Genomic DNA, 24,000 nt, shown 5'->3' with positions numbered 1-24,000 from the left:
CATGCGGTGGATTTAGTGGAAGCCGGGGAGGACTTTTGTTCCTGGGAACTAGCTGCATGGTGCAGCTTTTTTCCTCTACCCCTGCCTCTGGCAAGAAAAGATGCTTTTTTAGAGTCGGCATCCCCTGTCCATTGCAGAGTCCATAAGACCCTTCTGGCAGAAATGGACATTGCTTTAATTCTAGAGCCCAGCAGGCAAATGTCCCTCTGGGCATCGTGCATATATAGGACAGCGTCCTTGATATGTCCCAGGGTCAGTAGAACAGTGTCCCTGTCCAGTGTATCTATCTCCTCCGAGAGATTATCAGTCCAAGCTGCTACAGCACTACACATCCAGGCCGAAGCAATTGCTGGCCTCAGTAGAGTACCAGAATGTGTATAAACAGACTTCAGGATAGCTTCCTGCTTTCTATCCGCAGGATCCTTTAGGGCGGCCGTATCCTGAGACGGCAGGGCCACCCTCTTAGATAAGCGTGTCAACGCCTTGTCTACCCTCTGGGAGGATTCCCAGCGTAACCTGTCCGTTGGCGGGAAAGGATACGCCATCAGTAATCTCTTGGAAATTACTACTTTCCTATCAGGGGAATCCCACACTTTTACACATAATTCATTTAATTCATGTGAAGGGGGAAAAGTCACTTCTTGCTTTTTCTCCCCATACATATAAACCCTCTTGTCAGGGACAGGGTTTTCCTCTGATGTGTGCAATATATCCGTCATTGTTATAATCATGTAGCGGATGGCTTTAGTCATTTTAGGCTGCAACTTTGCATCATCGTCATCGACACTGAAGTCAGACTCCGTGTCGGCATCTGTGTCAACCATCTGGGATAGTGGGCGCTTGTGAGACCCTGACGGCCTCTGCATTGTAGGATCAGGCATGGGTTGAGACCCTGACTGTCCCAAGGCTACAGCTTTATCCAACCTGTTATGTAAGGAGCTTACATCATCATTTAACACCTTCCACATATCCATCCAATCAGGTGTCGGCACCGTCGGCGGCGACACCTCATTCACCTGCACTTGTTCTGCCTCCACATATCCTTCCTCATCAAACATGTCGACACTGACGTACCGACACACCACACACACACACACACAGGGAATGCTCTGACTGAGGACAGGACCCCACAAAGGCTTTTGGGGAGACAGAGAGAGTATGCCAGCACACACCCCAGCGCTATATAACCCAGGGATTACACTGTACCTTAGTGATTACCCAGTAGCTGCTGTTGGTGATCGTTGTGCGCCTAAATTTATGTGCCCCCCCCTCTCTTTTTACCCTTTTTGCACCTGGATACTGCAGGGGAGAGCCTGGGGAGCGTCTATCCAGCGGAGCTGTGAAGAGAAAATGGCGCTGGTGTGCTGAGGAAGAAGGCCCCGCCCCCTCAGCGGCGGGCTTCTGTCCCGCTTCTATGTGTAAAAAATGGCGGGGGCTCGAACATATATCCAGTGCCTGACTGGATATATGTGTTATTTTGCCAAAAGGTACCTTAATTGCTGCCCAGGGCGCCCCCCCCTGCGCCCTGCACCCTACAGTGACCGGAGTAAGCGGGTGTGCTGCGGGAGCAATGGCGCACAGCTGCAGTGCTGTGCGCTACCTTAAGTGAAGACAGGAGTCTTCTGCCGCCGATTTCGATGTCTTCATGCTTCTGCTGCTTCTGTACTTCTGGCTCTGCGAGGGGGACGGCGGCGCGGCTCCGGGAACGGACGATCAAGGTTAGGTACCTGTGTTCGATCCCTCTGGAGCTAATGGTGTCCAGTAGCCTAAGAAGCGCAACCTAGCCGCAGTTAGTAGGTTTGCTTCTCTCCCTCAGTCCCACATAGCAGAGAGTCTGTTGCCAGCAGAAGCTCCCTGAAAATAAAAAAACCTAAACTAAAATACTTTCTTCTTAGCAAGCTCAGGAGAGCCCACTGAAAGCACCCAGCTCTGGCCGGGCACAGATTCTAACTGAGGTCTGGAGGAGGGGCATAGAGGGAGGAGCCAGTGCACACCAGGTAGTACTAAATCTTTCTTTAGAGTGCCCAGTCTCCTGCGGAGCCCGTCTATTCCCCATGGTCCTTACGGATTTCTGGCAATACATTCTTTCACCCGTTGTCCGGTAAACATTATGAAATTAGACACACTCTTACGTGTAATTCTAAGTTCGTTGTATACCAGATCATACGCCCCTGTGGGCTGTCATACATAGGTAAGTCCGAACTTACGTTCAATAAGGGCAGCCCTGTTTAAAGGAACTAGTGAGCAGCCGCTTGCTAGGCATTTTTACCTTGCGCCTCATCCACTTACCACATTGAGGTACCGCATGATTGATCACATTCACCCGTCAATTCAGGGGGAAGGGGAGTGTGATCGGTCATTGCGGTTGCTCCAGTGAGAGAGCCGATGGATATATAGATTGCTCATTCAGTCCTATAGGGGACAAAGTGCCTCATCAGGGTTGGCACATTTTCTATAGCTATGTTATGGATTATGCAAGCAATTATGTAGGTAAATTGTTATATTCCCTGGTTACTTCAACATGATATATTCCTTTATATAACCAGCAATTTGGTTGTAATGCGTTTTATATTGTTCACTCTGTATTTAGTTCTTCATATGTCTACCTACTTGTATATGTTTGCATATCTTTTTATGTGTAATACTAGAGCAGCATAAACATATTGCTAGCAGTTATCATACTGTAAGTTATACTTTACTGATTTTCAGTTACGTGTGTGTGTGTATATATATATATATATATATATATATATATATATATATATATATATATATATATATATATATATATATATATATAATAAGATTTTACTCACCGGTAAATCTATTTCTCGTAGTCCGTAGTGGATGCTGGGACTCCGTAAGGACCATGGGGAATAGCGGCTCCGCAGGAGACTGGGCACAACTAAAGAAAGCTTTAGGACTACCTGGTGTGCACTGGCTCCTCCCCCTATGACCCTCCTCCAGACCTCAGTTAGGATACTGTGCCCGGTAGAGCTGACACAATAAGGATCCCGGTAAGACTCACCAATCACACCGTATAACTCGTGATACTATACCCAGTTAACAGTATGAAATATAACTGAGCCTCTCAACAGATGGCTCAACAATATCCCTTTAGTTAAACAATAACTATATACAAGTATTGCAGACAATCCGCACTTGGGATGGGCGCCCAGCATCCACTACGGACTACGAGAAATAGATTTACCGGTGAGTAAAATCTTATTTTCTCTGACGTCCTAAGTGGATGCTGGGACTCCGTAAGGACCATGGGGATTATACCAAAGCTCCCAAACGGGCGGGAGAGTGCGGATGACTCTGCAGCGCCGAATGGGCAAACTCTAGGTCCTCCTCAGCCAGGGTGTCAAACTTGTAGAATTTAGCAAATGTGTTTGACCCCGACCAAGTAGCTGCTCGGCAAAGTTGTAGAGCCGAGACCCCTCGGGCAGCCGCCCAAGAAGAGCCCCCCTTCCTCGTGGAATGGGCTTTCACTGATTTAGGATGTGACAGTCCAGCCACAGAATGTGCAAGCTGAATCGTACTACAGATCCAGCGAGCAATAGTCTGCTGTGAAGCAGGAGCACCCAGCTTGTTGGGTGCATACAGGATAAACAACGAGTCCGTTTTCCTGACACTCGCTGTCCTGGAAACATAATTTCTCAGGGCCCTGACTACGTCCAACAACTTGGAAGCCTCCAAGTCTTTAGTAGCCGCAGGCACCACGATAGGTTGGTTCAAATGAAAAGCTGATACCACCTTAGGGAGAAACTGGGGACGAGTCCTCAATTCTGCCCTATCCATATGGAGAATCAGATAAGGGCTTTTACATGACAAAGCCGCCAATTCTGACACACGCCTGGCCGAAGCCAAGGCCAACAGCATGACCACTTTCCACGTGAGATATTTTAATTCCACGGTTTAAAGTGGCTCAAATCAATGTGACTTTAGGAAATCCAACACCACGTTGAGATCCCAAGGTGCCACTGGAGGCACAAAAGGAGGCTGAATATGCAGCACTCCCTTAACAAAAGTCTGAACTTCAGGTAGTGAAGCCAGTTCTCTCTGGAAGAAAATCGATAGAGCCGAAATCTGGACCTTAATGGAACCCAATTTTAGGCCCATAGTCACCCCTGACTGTAGGAAGTGCAGAAAACGGCCCAGCTGAAATTCCTCCGTTGGGGCCTTCCTGGCCTCACACCAAGCAACATATTTTCGCCAAATGCGGTGATAATGGTTTGCGGTCACTTCTTTCCTAGCTTTAATTAGCGTAGGAATGACTTCCTCCGGAATGCCCTTTTCCTTCAGGATCCGGTGTTCAACCGCCATGCCGTCAACGCAGCCGCGGTAAGTCTTGGAACAGACAGGGCCCCTGCTGCAGCAGGTCCTGTCTGAGCGGCAGAGGCCATGGGTCCTCTGAGATCATTTCTTGAAGTTCCGGGTACCAAGCTCTTCTTGGCCAATCCGGAATAATGAGTATAGTTCTTACTCCTCTTTTTCTTATTATCCTCAGTACCTTGGGTATGAGAGGAAGAGGAGGGAACACATAAACCGACTGGTACACCCACGGTGTCACTAGAGCGTCCACAGCTATCGCCTGAGGGTCCCTTGACCTGGCGCAATATCTTTTTAGCTTTTTGTTGAGGCGGGACGCCATCATGTCCACCTGTGGCCTTTCCCAATGGTGTACAATCATTTGGAAGACTTCTGGATGAAATCCCCACTCTCCCGGGTGGAAGTCGTGCCAGCTGAGAAAGTCTGCTTCCCAGTTGTCCACTCCGGAAATGAACACTGCTGACAGTGCTAACACATGATTTTCCGCCCATCGGAAAATCCTTGTGGCTTCTGCCATCGCCATCCTGCTTCTTGTGCCGCCCTGTTGGTATACATGGGCGACCACCGTGATGTTGTCTAACTGGATCAGCACCGGCTGGTGTTGAAGCAGGGGTCTAGCCTAACTTAGGGCATTGTAAATGGCCCTTAGTTCCAGAATATTTATGTGTAGGGAAGTCTCCTGACTCGACCATAGTCCTTGGAAGTTTCTTCCCTGTGTGACCGCCCCCCAACCTCGAAGGCTGGCATCCGTGGTCACCAGGACCCAGTCCTGTATGCCGAATCTGCGGCCCTCTAGAAGATGAGCACTCTGCAGCCACCACAACAGCGACACCCAGGCCCTTAGAGACAGGGTTATCAGCCGATGCATCTGAAAATGCGACCCGGACCACTTGTCCAACAGATCCCACTGGAAGATCCTTGCATGGAACCTGCCGAATGGAATTTCTTCGTAAGAAGCTACCATCTTACCCAGGACTCGCGTGCATTGATGCACCGACACCTGTATTTGTTTTAGGAGGTCTCTGACTAGAGATGACAACTCCTTGGCCTTCTCCTCCGGGAGAAACACTTTTTCATGTTCTGTGTCCAGAACCATACCCAGGAACAGTAGACGCGTCGTAGGAACCAGCTGCGACTTTGGAATATTCAGAATCCAGCCGTGCTGTTGTAGCACTTCCCGAGATAGTGCTACTCCGACCAAGAACTGCTCCCTGGACCTCGCCTTTATAAGGAGATCGTCCAAGTAGGGATAATTATAACTACCTTTTTTTATTTTTTTTTATTTTTGAAGAAGGAGTATCATCATTTTGGCCATTACCTTGGTAAATACCCTCGGTGCCGGGGACAGACCAACGGCAACGTCTGGAATTGGTAATGACAGTCCTGTACCACAATCCTGAGGTACTCCTGGTGAGGAGGGTAAATGGGGACATGCAGGTAAGTATCCTTGATGTCCAGTGATACCATGTAATCCCCTTCTTCCAGGCTTGCAATAACCGCCCTGAGCGATTCCATTTTGAACTTGAACCTTCGTATATAAGTGTTCAAGGATTTCAATTTTAGAATGGGTCTCACCGAACCGACTGGTTTCAGTACCACAAACATTGTGGAATAGTAACCCCGGCCTTGTTGAAGGAGGGGTACCTTGATTATCCCCAGCTGGAAGTACAGCTTGTGAATTGCCGCCAGTACTACCTCCCCTTTCTCCGAGGGCAGCAGGCAAGGCTGATTTGAGGTAACGGCGAGGGGGAGTCGCCTCGAACTCCAGCTTGTATCCCTGTGATACTACTTGCAGAACCCAGGGATCCACCTGTGAGCGAGCCTACTGGTCGCTGAAGTTCCCGAAACGCGCCCCCACCGCACCTGGCTCCACCTGTGGAGCCCCAGCGTCATGCGGCGGACTCAGAGGAAGCGGGGGAAGATTTTTGATCCTGGGAACTGGCTGTCTGGTGCAGCTTTTTTCCCTCTTCCCTTGACTCTGTGCAGAAAGGAAGCGCCTTTGACCCGCTTGCTTTTCTGAAGCCGAAAGGGCTGTACCTGATAATACAGTGCTTTCTTAGGCTGTGAGGAAACCTGGAGGTAAAAAATGTTTTCTTCCCAGCTGTTGCTGTGGATACGAGGTCCCAGAGACCATCCCCAACAATTCCTCACCCTTATAAGGCAGATGTGCCTTTTAAAGTCAGCATCGCCTGTCCACTGCCGGATCCCTAATACCCTCCTGCCAGAATGGACATTGCATTAATTCTGGATGCCAGCCGGCAAATATCCCTCTGTGCATCCCTCATATATAAGACTACGTCTTTAATATGCTCTATGGTTAGCCAAATAGTATCCCTGTCCTGACAGGGTAACAGACCCCGCTGCAGCAGCACTATCCATGCTGAGGCAATTGCAGGTCTCAGTATAGTACCTGAGTGTATATACAGACTTCAGGATAGCCTCCTGTTTTTTATCAGCAGGCTCCTTCAAAGTGGCCGTATCCTAAGACGGCAGTGCCACCTTTTTTGACAAACGTGTGAGCGCCTTATCCACCCTAGGGGATATCTCCGAACGTGAACTATCCACTGGCGGGAAAGGGTACGCCATCAGTAACTTTCAGAAATTACCAGTTTCTTATCGGGGGAACCCACGCCTCTTCACACACTTCATTCACTCATCTAATGGGGGAACAAAACACTGGTTGCTTTTTCTCACCAAACATAAAACCCCTGTTTTGTGGTACTCGGGTTAATGTCAGAAAATAAGAATTTACTTACCGATAATTCTATTTCTCGTAGTCCGTAGTGGATGCTGGGAACTCCGTAAGGACCATGGGGAATAGCGGCTCCCCAGGAGACTGGGCACAAAAGTAAAGCTTTAGGACTACCTGGTGTGCACTGGCTCCTCCCCCTATGACCCTCCTCCAAGCCTCAGTTAGGATACTGTGCCCGGACGAGCGTACACAATAAGGAAGGATTTTGAATCCCGGGTAAGACTCATACCAGCCACACCAATCACACCGTATAACCTGTGATCTGAACCCAGTTAACAGCATGATAACAGAGGAGCCTCTCGAAAGATGGCTCACAACAATAATAACCCGATTTTTGTAACAATAACTATGTACAAGTATTGCAGACAATCCGCACTTGGGATGGGCGCCCAGCACCCACTACGGACTACGAGAAATAGAATTATCGGTAAGTAAATTCTTATTTTCTCTGACGTCCTAGTGGATGCTGGGAACTCCGTAAGGACCATGGGGATTATACCAAAGCTCCCAAACGGGCGGGAGAGTGCGGATGACTCTGCAGCACCGAATGAGAGAACTCCAGGTCCTCCTCAGCCAGGGTATCAAATTTGTAGAATTTAGCAAACGTGTTTGCCCCTGACCAAGTAGCTGCTCAGCAAAGTTGTAACGCCGAGACCCCTCGGGCAGCAGCCCAAGATGAGCCCACCTTCCTTGTGGAATGGGCTTTCACAGATTTAGGCTGTGGCAGGCCTGCCACAGAATGTGCAAGCTGAATTGTACTACAAATCCAGCGAGCAATAGTCTGCTTAGAAGCAGGAGCACCCAGCTTGTTGGGTGCATACAGGATAAACAGCGAGTCAGATTTCCTGACTCCAGCCGTCCTGGAAACATATATTTTCAGGGCCCTGACTACGTCCAGCAACTTGGAGTCCTCCAAGTCCCTAGTAGCCGCAGGTACCACAATAGGCTGGTTCAGGTGAAACGCTGAAACCACCTTAGGGAGAAATTGAGGACGAGTCCTCAATTCTGCCCTGTCCGAATGAAAAATTAGGTAAGGGCTTTTATAGGATAAAGCCGCCAATTCTGAGACACGCCTGGCTGAAGCCAGGGCCAACAGCATTACCACTTTCCATGTGAGATATTTTAAGTCCACAGTGGTGAGTGGTTCAAACCAATGTGATTTTAGGAACCCCAAAACTACATTGAGATCCCAAGGTGCCACTGGAGGCACAAAAGGAGGTTGTATATGCAGTACCCCCTTGACAAACGTCTGAACTTCAGGAACTGAAGCCAGTTCTTTCTGGAAGAAAATTGACAGGGCCGAAATTTGAACCTTAATGGACCCTAATTTTAGGCCCATAGACAGTCCTGTTTGCAGGAAATGCAGGAAACGACACAGTTGAAATTCCTCTGTAGGGGCCTTCCTGGCCTCGCACCACGCAACATATTTACGCCAAATACGGTGATAATGTTGTGCGGTTACATCCTTCCTGGCTTTGATCAGGGTAGGGATGACTTCATCCGGAATGCCTTTTTCCTTCAGGATCCGGTGTTCAACCGCCATGCCGTCAAACGCAGCCGCGGTAAGTCTTGGAACAGACAGGGTCCCTGCTGGAGCAGATCCCTTCTTAGAGGTAGAAGCCACGGTTCCTCTGTGAGCATCTCTTGAAGTTCCGGGTACCAAGTCCTTCTTGGCCAATCCGGAGCCACGAGTATAGTCCTTACTCCTCTCCTTCTTATGATTCGCAGTACCTTGGGTATGAGAGGCAGAGGAGGGAACACATACACTGACTGGTACACCCACGGTGTTACCAGAGCGTCCACAGCTATTGCCTGAGGGTCCCTTGACCTGGCGCAATACCTGTCTAGTTTTTTGTTGAGGCGGGACGCCATCATGTCCACCTTTGGTTTTTCCCAACGGTTTACAATCATGTGGAAGACTTCTGGATGAAGTCCCCACTCTCCCGGGTGGAGGTCGTGTCTGCTGAGGAAGTCTGCTTCCCAGTTGTCCACTCCCGGAATGAACACTGCTGACAGTGCTATCACATGATTTTCCGCCCAGCGAAGAATCCTTGCAGCTTCTGCCATTGCCCTCCTGCTTCTCGTGCCGCCCTGTCTGTTTACGTGGGCGACTGCCGTGATGTTGTCCGACTGGATCAACACCGGCTGACCCTGAAGCAGAGGTCTTGCTTGGCTTAGAGCATTGTAAATGGCCCTTAGTTCCAGGATATTTATGTGAAGTGACGTTTCCAGGCTTGACCACAAGCCCTGGAAAAAAATTTTTTCCCTGTGTGACTGCTCCCCAGCCTCTCAGGCTGGCATCCGTGGTCACCAGGATCCAGTCCTGAATGCCGAATCTGCGGCCCTCTAGAAGATGAGCACTCTGCAACCACCACAGGAGAGACACTCTTGTCCTTGGGGACAGGGTTATCCGCTGATGCATGTTAAGATGCGATCCGGACCATTTGTCCAGCAGATCCCACTGAAATGTTCTTGCGTGGAATCTGCCGAATGGAATCGCTTCGTAGGAAGCCACCATTTTTCCCAGGACCCTTGTGCATTGATGCACTGAGACCCGGTCTGGTTTCAGGAGGTTTCTGACTAACTCGGATAACTCCCTGGCTTTTTCTTCCGGAAGAAACACCTTTTTCTGGACTGTGTCCAGAATCATCCCTAGGAACAGCAGACGTGTCGTCGGAATCAGCTGTGATTTTGGGATATTTAGAATCCACCCGTGCTGTCGTAACACTACTTGAGATAGTGCTACTCCGACTACTAACCGTTCCTTGGATCTTGCCCTTATCAGGAGATCGTCCAAGTAAGGGATAATTAAGACGCCTTCTCTTCGAAGTATCATCATTTCGGCCATTACCTTGGTAAAGACCCGGGGTGCCGTGGACAATCCAAACGGCAGCGTCTGAAACTGATAGTGACAGTTCTGTACCACAAACCTGAGGTACCCTTGGTGAGAAGGGTAAATTGGGACATGGAGGTAAGCATCCTTGATGTCCAGAGACACCATATAGTCCCCTTCTTCCAGGTTCGCGATCACTGCTCTGAGTGACTCCATCTTGAACTTGAACCTTTGTATGCAAGTGTTCAAGGATTTCAGATTTAAAATAGGTCTCACTGAGCCGTCCGGCTTCGGTACCACAAACAGCGTTGAATAATACCCCTTGCCCTGTTGCAGGAGGGGTACCTTGATTATCACCTGCTGAGAATACAGCTTGTGAATGGCCTCCAATACCGCCTCCCTGTCGGAGGGAGACGTCGGTAAAGCAGACTTTAGGAACCGGCGAGGGGGAGGTGTCTCGAATTCCAATTTGTACCCCTGAGATACCACCTGAAGGACCCAGGGGTCTACCTGCGAGTGAGCCCACTGCGCGCTGAAATTCTTGAGACGTGCCCCCACCGTGCCTAAGTCCGCTTGTAAAGCCCCAGCATCATGCTGAGGACTTGGCAGAAGCGGGAGAGGGCTTCTGTTCTTGGGGATTTGCTGTCTGTTGCAGCCTTTTTCCCCTTCCTCTGCCCCGGGGCAGAAATGAGGAGCCTTTCGCTCGCTTGCCCTTATGGGGACGAAAGGACTGCGCCTGATAATACGGCGTCTTCTTATGTTGAGAGGCGACCTGGGGTAAAAATGTGGATTTCCCAGCTGTTGCCGTGGCCACCAGATCTGACAGACCTACCCCAAATAACTCCTCCCCTTTATAAGGCAATACTTCCATATGCCGTTTGGAATCCGCATCACCTGACCACTGTCGCGTCCATAACCCTCTTCTGGCAGAAATGGACAGCGCACTTACTCTTGATGCCAGTCGGCAAATATCCCGCTGTGCATCACGCATATATAGAAATGCATCTTTTAAATGCTCTATAGTCAGTAATATACTGTCCCTGTCTAGGGTATCAATATTTTCAGTCAGGGAATCCGACCAAGCCAAACCAGCACTGCACATCCAGGCTGAGGCGATTGCCGGTCGCAGTATAACACCAGTATGTGTGTAAATACATTTTAGGATACCTTCCTGCTTTCTATCAGCAGGATCCTTAAGGGCGGCCGTCTCAGGAGAGGGTAGAGCCACCTGTTTTGTTAAGCGTGTGAGTGCTTTATCCACCCTAGGGGGTGTTTCCCAACGCGCCCTAATCTCTGGCGGGAAAGGATATAATGCCAATAATTTTTTAGGAATTATCAGTTTTTTATCGGGGGAAACCCACGCTTCATCACACACCTCATTTAATTCCTCAGATTCAGGAAAAACTACAGGTAGTTTTTTCTCACCGAACATAATACCCTTTTTAGTGGTATTAGTATTATCAGAAATATGTAAAACATTTTTCATTGCCTCAATCATGTAACGTGTGGCCCTACTGGAAGTCACGTTTGTCTCTTCCCCGTCGACACTGGAGTCAGTATCCGTGTCGACGTCTGTATCTACCATCTGAGGTAACGGGCGTTTTAGAGCCCCTGATGGCTTTTGAGACGCCTGGACAGGCACAAGCTGAGTAGCCGGCTGTCTTATGTCGTCAACTGTTTTTTGCAAAGAGCTGACACTGTCACGTAATTCCTTCCATAAGATCATCCACTCAGGTGTCGACTCCCTAGGGGGTGACATCTCTATTATAGGCAATTGCCCTGCCTCCACATCATTTTCCTCCTCATACATGTCGACACAACGTACCGACACACAGCACACACACAGGGAATGCTCTGACAGAGGACAGGACCCCACTAGCCCTTTGGGGAGACAGAGGGAGAGTATGCCAGCACACACCAGAGCGCTATATATATATATACAGGGATAACCTTAAATAAGTGTTTTTCCCCCTTATAGCTGCTATTTGTAATTATTACGCCAATTAGTGCCCCCCTCTCTTTTTTACCCTGTTTCTGTAGTGCAGGACTGCAGGGGAGAGTCAGGGAGACGTCCTTTCAGCGGAGCTGTGAAGGAAAATGGCGCCTGTGTGCTGAGGAGATAGGCTCCGCCCCCTTCACTGCGGCCTTTTCTCACGCTTTTGTGTGGAATCTGGCAGGGGTTAAAATTCATCCATATAGCCCTGGGGGCTATATGTGATGTATTTTCGCCAGCCAAGGTGTTTCTATTGCTGCTCAGGGCGCCCCCCCCTAGCGCCCTGCACCCTCAGTGACCGGAGTGTGAAGTGTGCTGAGGAGCAATGGCGCACAGCTGCAGTGCTGTGCGCTACCTTGGTGAAGACAGGATGTCTTCTGCCGCCGATTTTCCGGACCTCTTCTTGCTTCTGGCTCTGTAAGGGGGCCGGCGGCGCGGCTCTGGGACCGGACTCCGAGGCTGGGCCTGTGTTCGGTCCCTCTGGAGCTAATGGTGTCCAGTAGCCTAAGAAGCCCAATCCACTCTGCACGCAGGTGAGTTCGCTTCTTCTCCCCTTAGTCCCTCGATGCAGTGAGCCTGTTGCCAGCAGGTCTCACTGAAAATAAAAAAACCTAAAACTAAACTTTCACTAAGAGCTCAGGAGAGCCCCTAGTGTGCACCCTTCTCGGTCGGGCACAAAAATCTAACTGAGGCTTGGAGGAGGGTCATAGGGGGAGGAGCCAGTGCACACCAGGTAGTCCTAAAGCTTTACTTTTGTGCCCAGTCTCCTGCGGAGCCGCTATTCCCCATGGTCCTTACGGAGTTCCCAGCATCCACTAGGACGTCAGAGAAATGTGTAATACATTTTTCATTGCCGAGCTCATGCAACGGATGTTCCTAGTGGATTGTGTATATGTCTCAACCTCGTCGACACTGGAGTCAGACTCCGTGTCGACATCTGTGTCTGCCATCTGAGATAGCGGGCGTTTTTTGAGCCCCTGATGGCCTTTGAGACGCCTGGGCAGGCGCGGGCTGAGAAGCCGGCTGTCCCACAGCTGTTACGTCATCCAGCCTTTTATGTAAGGAGTTGACACTGTCGGTTAATACCTTCCACCTATCCATCCACTCTGGTGTCGGCCCCACAGGTGGCGACATCACATTTATCGGCATCTGCTCCGCCTTCCACGTAACCTTCCTCATCAAACATGTCGACACAGCCGTACCGACACACCGCACACACACAGGGAATGCTCTGACTGAGGACAGGACCCCACAAAGTCCTTTGGGGAGACAGAGAGAGAGTATGCCAGCACACACCAAAGCGCTATATAATACAGGGATTCACACTTCCCACAGTGATTTTTCCCTTATAGCTGCTAGAATACACAATTTAGCGCCTAAATTTAGTGCCCCCCTCTCTTTTTAACCCTTTGAGCCTGAAAACTACAGGGGAGAGCCTGGGGAGCTGTCTTCCAGCTGCACTGTGAAGAGAAAATGGCGCCAGTGTGCTGAGGGAGATAGTCCCGCCCCTTTTTCGGCGGACTTTCTCCCGCTTTTTATGGATCTCTGGCAGGGGTATTTTTCACATATATAGCCTCTAGGACTATATATTGTGATTAATTTGCCAGCCAAGGTGTTAATATTGCTGCTCAGGGCGCCCCCCCCCCCCCCAGCGCCCTGCACCCATCAGTGACCGGAGTGTGAGGTGTGCATGAGGAGCAATGGCGCACAGCTGCAGTGCTGTGCGCTACCTTGTTGAAGACCGAAGTCTTCTGCCGCCGATTTTCAGGACCATCTTCATGCTTCTGGCTCTGTAAGGGGGACGGCGGCGCGGCTCCGGGACCGAACGATCGAGGTCGGGTCCTGTGTTCTATCCCTCTGGAGCTAATGGGGTCCAGTAGCCTAAGAAGCCCAAACTAGCTCCAATCAGGTAGGTTCGCTTCTTCTCCCCTTAGTCCCTCGTAGCAGTGAGTCTGTTGCCAGCAGATCTCACTGAAAATAAAAAACCTAAAATATACTTTCTTTTCTAGGAGCTCAGGAGAGCCCCTAGTGTGCATCCAGCTCAGCCGGGCACAAGATTCTAACTGAGGTCTGGAGGAGGGTCATAGGGGGAGGAGCCAGTGCACACCAGGTAGTCCTAAAGCTTTCTTTAGTTGTGCCCAGTCTCCTGCGGAGCCGCTATTCCCCGTGGTCCTTACGGAGTCCCAGCATCCACTTAGGACGTCAGAGAAATATATATATATATATATATATATATATATATATATATATATATATATATGTATATGTTATTACAGTTGACTGGATTTATAGTGCTGGTGTTATATTATATGCTTTGTTTCTGTAGATTTGCATAGAGCAGCGGTATTCTGTTGCTATGGTGATGGGAGCACAACAGTGAGTCCCAGTCAGTGATGTAACTAACACTGCGCCGCCGGCCGGGTGCACAGTCCCACTTCCGAGGATGGCGTTCACATGGTGGTTTGTTTTAAAAGTGAAGCACATTATTGTATCTTGCTTAGCCTGACGATAGTGCACTCAACTAAGCACTGAAACGTTGCTGATTACATGCTGCTGTAAGAGTTGTTTTTCAGTATTATAAGTGCCACACCAAAAGATCATATTCACACACATATATATATATATATATATATATATATATTTTTTTTTTTTTTTTTTTTTGGACAGAACCAATAAGTGTACTCTCACTAACAATCTAGTGCAGTGGCTGCTCTTTGTGAGGAGGTCAGAATGTATTGTCACAGATGGTTCACGGAAGGAAAAATAAATGTACACTCACTGGCACGCCAAGTATGTTGGACAGCTGGTCAGCTTTGGTCTGGCGAAGGCAGTTTCCGGCATTAGTGACAAACACAACTGGCACCATGAATTGACCCTGGCTATTCACCAGCTTTTGAAAGGCTTTTCTTGCTGAGGGGATTGGGGTCTTTCCTCGGACAAGCACTCCATCAATATCAAACAGGAGGCCAAACGCCGGCTTGAAGACAAAAAGCCAAATCAATATGGTTACATTGCAAAGTCTGAAGAATTATTAGTGCAGTCTAAAATAATAAACATTTTCTAAACAGAAATTCTACAACAGCTCAGTTAAATGGACATGGATCACAAAGAGAAGACTGAGCACGTAATAAAAAAAGAGCAATTATGATAAAATCCCATAAACATTGTCCCTGGGATCAACTGCTAGTCATTTTATAGCAGTAATAATTTGTCATTTTCAAAACCAGACAAGCAAGGCCCTTAATTACCACTGCATTTAAGACCCCAGTTAAGGTCAAGCATAACCCTGCTTGCTGTCTTTTTTATTTTCCATTTTTAATGGCATGCCATTCACATTTCAATAGCCTAACACTGATATACAAGCGTTAAACATACTGCAATCAATATATTATAAGACAGCAGTGGTGACTGGTGAGTGAACTCCGGCCAAAGCTAGCACTCCAGGTTCTCTACAGTTAATAATGTATTATGATATTCATTTCAAACTCTCTGGCCAAATGTTTACAACCTATTTATTTCAATAACCTATTATTTAACCACACCAAGTGGTTAGAATATTCCAGAAATACAACATAACATGCACATCTCAGATATACACAATACTTCAGTTTGCTACATGAGAAGATTATGATTAATTACATTACAGGATCTCAAACCGGTTATGTTCTGTTAAGATCTGATGACCTTTTAATTACGTATTACATCTGGTTGAAGACTGTTCTGAACCTGCAGCTTTACCAATACATTTGTTGCATGTTACAGTAGAAACCAACACTGTGAACCCTGGATGTTTCTATCACAAGAGAAAACAATGACTAGCCATGCTACAATGATCTACTGCGAATAAAAGACATTTGTTTTCCTTTACGGATAAAAAACAAACAAAACAAACTTTAATGAGAGCATGCATGTTAACATCAGTAAAGTAATACAAATAAATGACAATGGGAGCTCTTTGACTCGCTTTAGTCTGCAGTCAAGAGCAAATGCTCCATTGACCTTTACCTCAAAAGGCAAGAGTAATGGTGACACTCGGCAAGCCAACAGCAATTTATGAGCTTCATGCCATGTCACTGGTTTTCTCTTATGCCATTTAGAAACCGAATTTCACATGAAACACAACTCTTCTTTCCCTAAAATAATCACTATATGCCATATTTGTGATCCCATAACCACTAATATTTAATGGTTTTGCGATATAAAAAATAAAAATAAAAAAAGTGTTTCATGACCTCCCCCACCTCCGGATAGTATTACTGAATAAGATGACTTTATAAATAAACACATTTCATTAGAAGCTTGCTTAAATACCAAAATTAACAAATTCATATAAATGTGGTCTAATAGTACAGGGCAAGTCCAACCAAAAGTGGACATGGGTCATGAAAAAATAAATAAAAAAAAGTTGGAAAATTACAAAAATTTCCCAGGGCATCAGTCTATAGTAGTTTAAAAATGGGTTGCTACAAGCGTGTCACAGGATAAAGCTGCCATTTTGTCTTATTTCAGTAATGGCTACCAGGCATCAGGCAGACACTGATTGTGACCCCTGATTATCTACTGCTGTTTTATTAGAACAAAAAGGTAAAAAACTTGGATTATTGTAGTTTATAACAAAATTATAATAGGATTTTAATACCTACCAGTAAATCCTTTTCTCCTAGTCCGTAGAGGATGCTGGGGACTCCAAAAGGACCATGGGGTATAGACGGGATCCGCAGGAGACATGGGCACACTATAAGACTATTTTACTGGGTGTGAACTGGCCCCTCCCTCTATGCCCCTCCTCCAGACCTCAGTTATAGGAACTGTGCCCAGGGGAGACAGACATTTCGAGGAAAAGGATTTTTGTTAACTAAGGGTGAGACACATACCAGCTCACACCACAAACACACCGTACAACTGGAATAGCATGAATACCAGATAACAGTATGAACGAAAAAACAACAACAAGCTGAACATAACCGATACACAACCAACGTGTAACCGAAAACAACCACCAACAATACCACTGCAAGTAACAGGACGCACTGGGATGGGAGCCCAGCATCCTCTACGGACTAGGAGAAAAGGATTTACCGGTAGGTATTAAAATCCTATTTTCTCTTACGTCCTAGAGGATGCTGGGAACTCCAAAAGGACCATGGGGTCTATACCAAAGCTCCAGACCGGGCGGGAGAGTGCAGACGACTCTGCAGCACCGATTGAGCAAACATGAGGTCCTCTTCAGCCAGGGTATCAAACTTATAGAATTTAGCAAAAAAGTGTTTGAACCCGACCAAGTAGCTGCTCGGCAAAGTTGAAGTGCCGAGACCCCTCGGGCAGCCGCCCAAGATGAGCCCACCATCCTGGTAGAATGGGCCTTTACTGACTTCGGCAATGGCAACCCAGCCAAAGAATGAGCGTGCTGAATCGTATTACAAATCCAGCGTGCAATAGTCTGCTTGGAAGCAGGATTTCCAATCTTGTTGGAAGCATACAGGACAAACAGAGACTTGCATCTGTGGTCAGGTCAGCAGGACCCAATCCTGGATTCCGAACCTGCGTCCCTCTAGAAGGTGAGAACTTTGCAGCAACCACAGGAGAGAAATTTTGGTCCTGGAAGATAAGACTTATTTTCCGGTGCATGTGCAGGTAAGACCCGGACCATTTGCTCAGCAGATCCCACTGAAACACCCGGGCATGAAACCTGCCAAACGGAATGGCTTCGTAAGCCGCAACCATCTTCCCTAGCACTCGAGTGCATTGATGAATCGACACTCTTGCCGGTTTCAGAATCTCCTTGACCATGGTCTGGATTTCCAGAGCTTTTACCGCCGGAAGAAACTCTCTGTAGTTGAGTGTCTAGGATCATGCCCAAGAAGGGCAGCAGAGTTGTCGGAATCAAGTGAGACTTTGGCAAATTTAGAATCCAACCATGATGTTGGAGAACTGTCAGGGAGAGTTCCACATTCCTTAGCAACTGCTCTTTTGATCTCGCCTTTATCAGGAGATCGTCCAAGTACGGGATAATTGTGACACCCTGCTTGCGTAGGAGCACCATCATTTCCGCCATCACCTTGGTGAAGACCCTCGGGGCTGTGGAAAGCCCAAACGGCAACGTCTGAAATTGGTAATGACAATCCTGCACCGCAAACCTTAGGAAGGCCTGATGAGGAGGATATATCGGGACGTGTAAGTAGGCATCTTTTATGTCGACTGACGCCATAAAATCCCCCCCTTCTAAACTGGAGATCACAGCTCGAAGAGATTCCATCTTGAACTTGAAAGTTTTCAAGTACGGATTGAAGGATTTTAGGTTCAGAATCGGTCTGACCGAGCCGTCCGGATTTGGCACGACAAACAGGCTCGAATAGAACCTCCCCCCCCCCCCCCCCCCCCCCGTTGGGACGGGGGAACCGGGACAATGACCCTCTGTTGACACAGCTTTTGTATTGCGGCGTTTACTACTTCTCTTTCTGGAAGAGAAATTGGCAAGGCTGATTAGAAAAAGCGGCGGGGGGGGGGGCATCTCCTGAAACTCCAGTTTGTACCCCTGGGACACTGTCTAAGACCCAAGGATCCAGTCCCGAATTAAACCAGGCCTGACTGAAGATTCGGAGACGGCCCCCCACCAGCACGGACTCCCGTAGGGGAGCCCCAGCGTCATGCGGTGGACTTGGCAGAGGCGGGGGAGGACTTTTGGTCCTGGGCGCCAGACACAGCACGCAACCTTTTTCCCCTTCCTCTACCCTATGAAGCGAGGAAGGACGAGCCCTTTCCTTATTTGTATTTGTTAGGCCGAAAGGACTGCATCTGATAATGGGGCGTCTTTTTCTGTTGTGCGGAAACATAAGGAAGAAAGGATGACTTACCCGCAGTAGCGGTAGACACCAGATTAGCAAGGCCGTCACCAAACAAGACACTACCTTTAAAAGGGAGAGCTACCATAGCTTTCTTGGAATCGGCATCAGCATTCCATTGATGAATCCACAGCGCCCTCCTGGCTGAGACCGCCATGGCATTGGCCCTTGATCCCAAGAGGCCAATATCCCTCGCCGCATCCTTTAGGTAATCAGCAGCGTCCTTGATATAACCAAGAGTCAAAAGAATGTTATCCTTATCAAGGGTATCCATGTCAGATGCTAAATTATCAGCCCACTTAGCAATAGCACTACTCACCCATGCCGACGCCACGGCAGGCCTGAGGAGTGCACCAGTAGTGACGAAAATGGCCTTCAATGTCGTCTCCTGCTTGCGATCCGCCGGATCTTGAGACGGAAGCGCCACCTTTTTGGACAGTCGGGACAGAGCTTTGTCCACATTGGGAGATGACTCCCATTTCTCCCTGTCGTCAGAGGGAAAATAAGATTTTACTCACCGGTAAATCTATTTCTCGTAGTCCGTAGTGGATGCTGGGAACTCCGTAAGGACCATGGGGAATAGACGGGCTCCGCAGGAGACTGGGCACTCTAAAAGAAAGATTAGGTACTATCTGGTGTGCACTGGCTCCTCCCTCCATGCCCCTCCTCCAGACCTCAGTTAGGACACTGTGCCCGGAAGAGCTGACACAATAAGGAAGGATTTTGAATCCCGGGTAAGACTCATACCAGCCACACCAATCACACCGTATAACTCGTGATGCTATACCCAGTTAACAGTATGAAATATAACTGAGCCTCTCAACAGATGGCTTAACAATAACCCTTTAGTTAGGCAATAACTATATACAAGTATTGCAGACAATCCGCACTTGGGATGGGCGCCCAGCATCCACTACGGACTACGAGAAATAGATTTACCGGTGAGTAAAATCTTATTTTCTCTGACGTCCTAGTGGATGCTGGGAACTCCGTAAGGACCATGGGGATTATACCAAAGCTCCCAAACGGGCGGGAGAGTGCGGATGACTCTGCAGCACCGAATGAGAGAACTCAAGGTCCTCCTCAGCCAGGGTATCAAATTTGTAAAATTTAGCAAACGTGTTTGCCCCTGACCAAGTTGCAGCTCGGCAAAGTTGTAAAGCCGAGACCCCTCGGGCAGCCGCCCAAGATGAGCCCACTTTCCTCGTGGAATGGGCTTTTACTGATTTAGGATGCGGCAATCCAGCCGCAGAATGCGCCAGCTGAATTGTGCTACAAATCCAGCGAGCAATAGTCTGCTTAGAAGCAGGAGCACCTAGTTTGTTGGGTGCATACAGGATAAAAAGTGAGTCAGTTTTCCTGACTCCAGCCGTCCTGGAAACATAAATTTTCAAGGCCCTGACTACGTCCAGTAACTTGGAATCTTCCAAGTCCCTAGTAGCTGCAGGCACTACAATAGGTTGGTTCAAGTGAAAAGCTGATACCACCTTAGGGAGAAACTGGGGACGAGTCCTCAATTCTGCCCTATCCATATGGAAAATCAGATAAGGGCTTTTACATAACAAAGCAGTCAATTCTGACACACGCCTGGCCGAAGCCAAGGCCAATAACATGACCACTTTCCACGTGAGATATTTCAAATCCACAGTTTTAAGTGGCTCAAACCAATGTGATTTCAGGAAACTCAACACCGCGTTGAGATCCCAAGGTGCCACAGGAGGCCCAAAAGGGGGCTGAACATGTAGCACTCCCTTTACAAATGTCTGAACTTCAGGCAGTGAAGCCAGTTCTTTCTGGAAGAAAATCGACAGAGCCGAAATCTGGACCTTAATGGAACCCAATTTTAGGCCCATAGTCACTCCCGACTGTCGGAAGTGCAGAAAACGACCCAGCTGAAATTCCTCAGTAGGGGCCTTCCTGGCCTCACATCACGCAACATATTTTCGCCAAATACGGTGATAATGGTTTGCGGTTACTTCTTTCTTAGCTTTTATCAGCGTAGGAATGACTTCCTCCGGAATGCCCTTTTCCTTTAGGATCCGGAATTCAACCGCCACACCGTCAAACGCAGCCGCGGTAAGTCTTGTAACAGACAGGGCCCCTGCTGTAGCAGATCCTGTCTGAGCAGTAGAGGCCATGGGTCCTCTGATATCATTCTTGAAGTTCTGGGTACCAAGCTCTTCTTGGCCAATCCGGAACCACGAGTATCGTTCTTACTCCTCGCCTTCTTATTATTCTCAGTACCTTTGGTATGAGAGGCAGAGGAGGGAACACATAAACCGACTGGTACACCCACGGTGTCACTAGAGCGTCCACAGCTATCGTCTGAGGGTCCCTTGACCTGGCGCAATATCTCTTTAGCTTTTTGTTGAGGCGGGACGCCATCATGTCCACCTGTGACCTTTCCCAACGGTTTACCAACAGTTGGAAGACTTCTGGATGAAGTCCCCACTCTCCCGGGTGTAGGTCGCGTCTGCTGAGGAAGTCTGCTTCCCAGTTGTCCACTCCCGGAATGAACACTGCTGACAGTGCTAAGACGTGATTTTCCGCCCATCGGAGAATCCTTGTGGCTTCTGCCATCGCCATCCTGCTTCTTGTGCCGCCCTGTCGGTTTACATGGGCGACTGCCGTGATGTTGTCTGATTGGATCAGTACCGGCAGGTTTTGAAGCAGGGGCCTTGCCTGACTTAGGGCATTGTAAATGGCCCTCAGTTCCAGAATATTTATGTGTAGGGACGACTCCTGACTTGACCAAAGTCCTTGGAAATTTCTTCCCTGTGTGACTGCCCCCCAGCCTCGAAGGCTGGCATCCGTGGTCACCAGGACCCAGTCCTGTATGCCGAATCTGCGGCCCTCTAGAAGAAGAGCACTCTGCAGCCACCACAGCAGAGACACCCTGGTCCTTGGAGACAGGGTTATCAGCCGACGCTGAAAGGAAAAGGATTGTCTCTTTGTTGGCGCACTTTATGAGAGAAAGGTATGTATACTTAAAATATAACTTTTAATTACAATTTGTTAAAAGTGCCTGAGAACGTGAAAAAATAAGATTTTACTTACCGATAAATCTATTTCTCGGAGTCCGTAGTGGATGCTGGGGTTCCTGAAAGGACCATGGGGAATAGCGGCTCCGCAGGAGACAGGGCACAAAAAGTAAAGCTTTTCCAGATCAGGTGGTGTGCACTGGCTCCTCCCCCTATGACCCTCCTCCAGACTCCAGTTAGGTACTGTGCCCGGACGAGCGTACACAATAAGGGAGGATTTTGAATCCCGGGTAAGACTCATACCAGCCACACCAATCACACCGTACAACTTGTGATCTAAACCCAGTTAACAGTATGATAACAGCGGAGCCTCTGAAAGATGGCTTCCTTCAACAATAACCCGAATTAGTTAACAATAACTATGTACAATTATTGCAGATAATCCGCACTTGGGATGGGCGCCCAGCATCCACTACGGACTCCGAGAAATAGATTTATCGGTAAGTAAAATCTTATTTTCTCTATCGTCCTAGTGGATGCTGGGGTTCCTGAAAGGACCATGGGGATTATACCAAAGCTCCCAAACGGGCGGGAGAGTGCGGATGACTCTGCAGCACCGAATGAGAGAACTCCAGGTCCTCCTTAGCCAGAGTATCAAATTTGTAAAATTTTACAAACGTGTTCTCCCCTGACCACGTAGCTGCTCGGCAAAGTTGTAATGCCGAGACCCCTCGGGCAGCCGCCCAAGATGAGCCCACCTTCCTTGTGGAGTGGGCCTTTACAGATTTAGGCTGTGGCAGGCCTGCCACAGAATGTGCAAGTTGGATTGTGCTACAGATCCAACGAGCAATCGTCTGCTTAGACGCAGGAGCACCCATCTTGTTGGGTGCATACAATATAAACAACGTGTCAGATTTTCTGACTCCAGCTGTCCTTGCAATATATATTTTTAATGCTCTGACAACGTCCAGTAACTTGGAGTCCTCCAAGTCACTTGTAGCCGCAGGCACTACAATAGGCTGGTTCAGATGAAATGCTGACACCACCTTAGGGAGAAAATGCGGACGAGTCCGCAGTTCTGCCCTGTCCGAATGGAAAATCAGATATGGGCTTTTGTAAGATAAAGCTGCCAGTTCTGACACTCTCCTGGCCGAAGCCAGGGCTAGAAGCATGGTCACTTTCCATGTGAGATATTTCAAATCCACCTTCTTTAGTGGTTCAAACCAATGAGATTTTAGAAAGTCCAAAACCACATTGAGATCCCACGGTGCCACTGGAGGCACCACAGGAGGCTGTATATGTAGCACTCCCTTAACAAAGGTCTGGACTTCAGGGACTGAAGCCAATTCTTTTTGAAAGAAAATCGACAGGGCCGAAATTTGAACCTTAATAGATCCCAATTTGAGACCCATAGACAATCCTGATTGCAGGAAATGTAGGAATCGACCCAGTTGAAATTCCTCCGTCGGAGCACTCCGATCTTCGCACCACGCAACATATTTTCGCCAAATTCGGTGATAATGTTGCACGGTTACTTCCTTCCTTGCTTTAATCAAAGTAGGAATGACTTCTTCCGGCATGCCTTTTTCCTTTAGGATCCGGCGTTCAACCGCCATGCCGTCAAACGCAGCCGCGGTAAGTCTTGAAACAGACAGGGACCCTGCTGAAGCAAGTCCCTCCTTAGAGGTAGAGGCCACGGATCTTCCGTGATCATCTCTTGAAGTTCCGAGTACCAAGTCCTTCTTGGCCAATCCGGAACCACTAGTATCGTCCTTACGCCTCTTTGCCGTATAATTCTCAATACTTTTGGTATGAGAGGCAGAGGAGGAAACACATACACCGACTGGTACACCCAAGGCGTTACCAGCGCGTCCACAGCTATTGCCTGCGGATCTCTTGACCTGGCGCAATACCTGTCCAGTTTTTTGTTGAGGCGAGACGCCATCATGTCCACCATTGGTCTTTCCCAACGGGTTACCAGCAAGTGGAAGACTTCTGGATGAAGTCCCCACTCTCCCGGGTGAAGATCGTGTCTGCTGAGGAAGTCTGCTTCCCAGTTGTCCACTCCCGGGATGAACACTGCTGACAGTGCTATCACATGATTCTCTGCCCAGCGAAGAATCCTTGCAGCTTCTGCCATTGCACTCCTGCTTCTTGTGCCGCCCTGTCTGTTCACATGGGCGACTGCCGTGATGTTGTCCGACTGGATCAACACCGGTTTTCCCTGAAGCAGAGGTTCTGCCTGGCTTAGAGCATTGTATATT

The 24,000-nt window shown here is 48.4% G+C and overlaps 1 protein-coding gene across 1 annotated transcript in view; it reads right to left on the bottom strand.

The window, feature by feature from the left end:
* Nucleotides 1-24,000, bottom strand: part of LOC134958170 (haloacid dehalogenase-like hydrolase domain-containing 5) — a 143,570-nt gene that overhangs the window by 44,475 nt on the left and 75,095 nt on the right. The window contains exon 2 of the mRNA XM_063940586.1: nucleotides 14,693-14,890. Within this exon, the coding sequence (XP_063796656.1) occupies nucleotides 14,693-14,890 (198 nt within the window). The remainder of the gene's footprint in view (nucleotides 1-14,692; nucleotides 14,891-24,000) is intronic.

The sequence above is a fragment of the Pseudophryne corroboree genome, chromosome 9 (genome assembly GCF_028390025.1).
Source record: "Pseudophryne corroboree isolate aPseCor3 chromosome 9, aPseCor3.hap2, whole genome shotgun sequence".
Taxonomy (NCBI): domain Eukaryota; kingdom Metazoa; phylum Chordata; class Amphibia; order Anura; family Myobatrachidae; genus Pseudophryne; species Pseudophryne corroboree.
The sequence above is the reverse complement of the archived record's forward strand: the minus strand, read 5'-3'. Positions and strand labels throughout refer to the sequence as shown.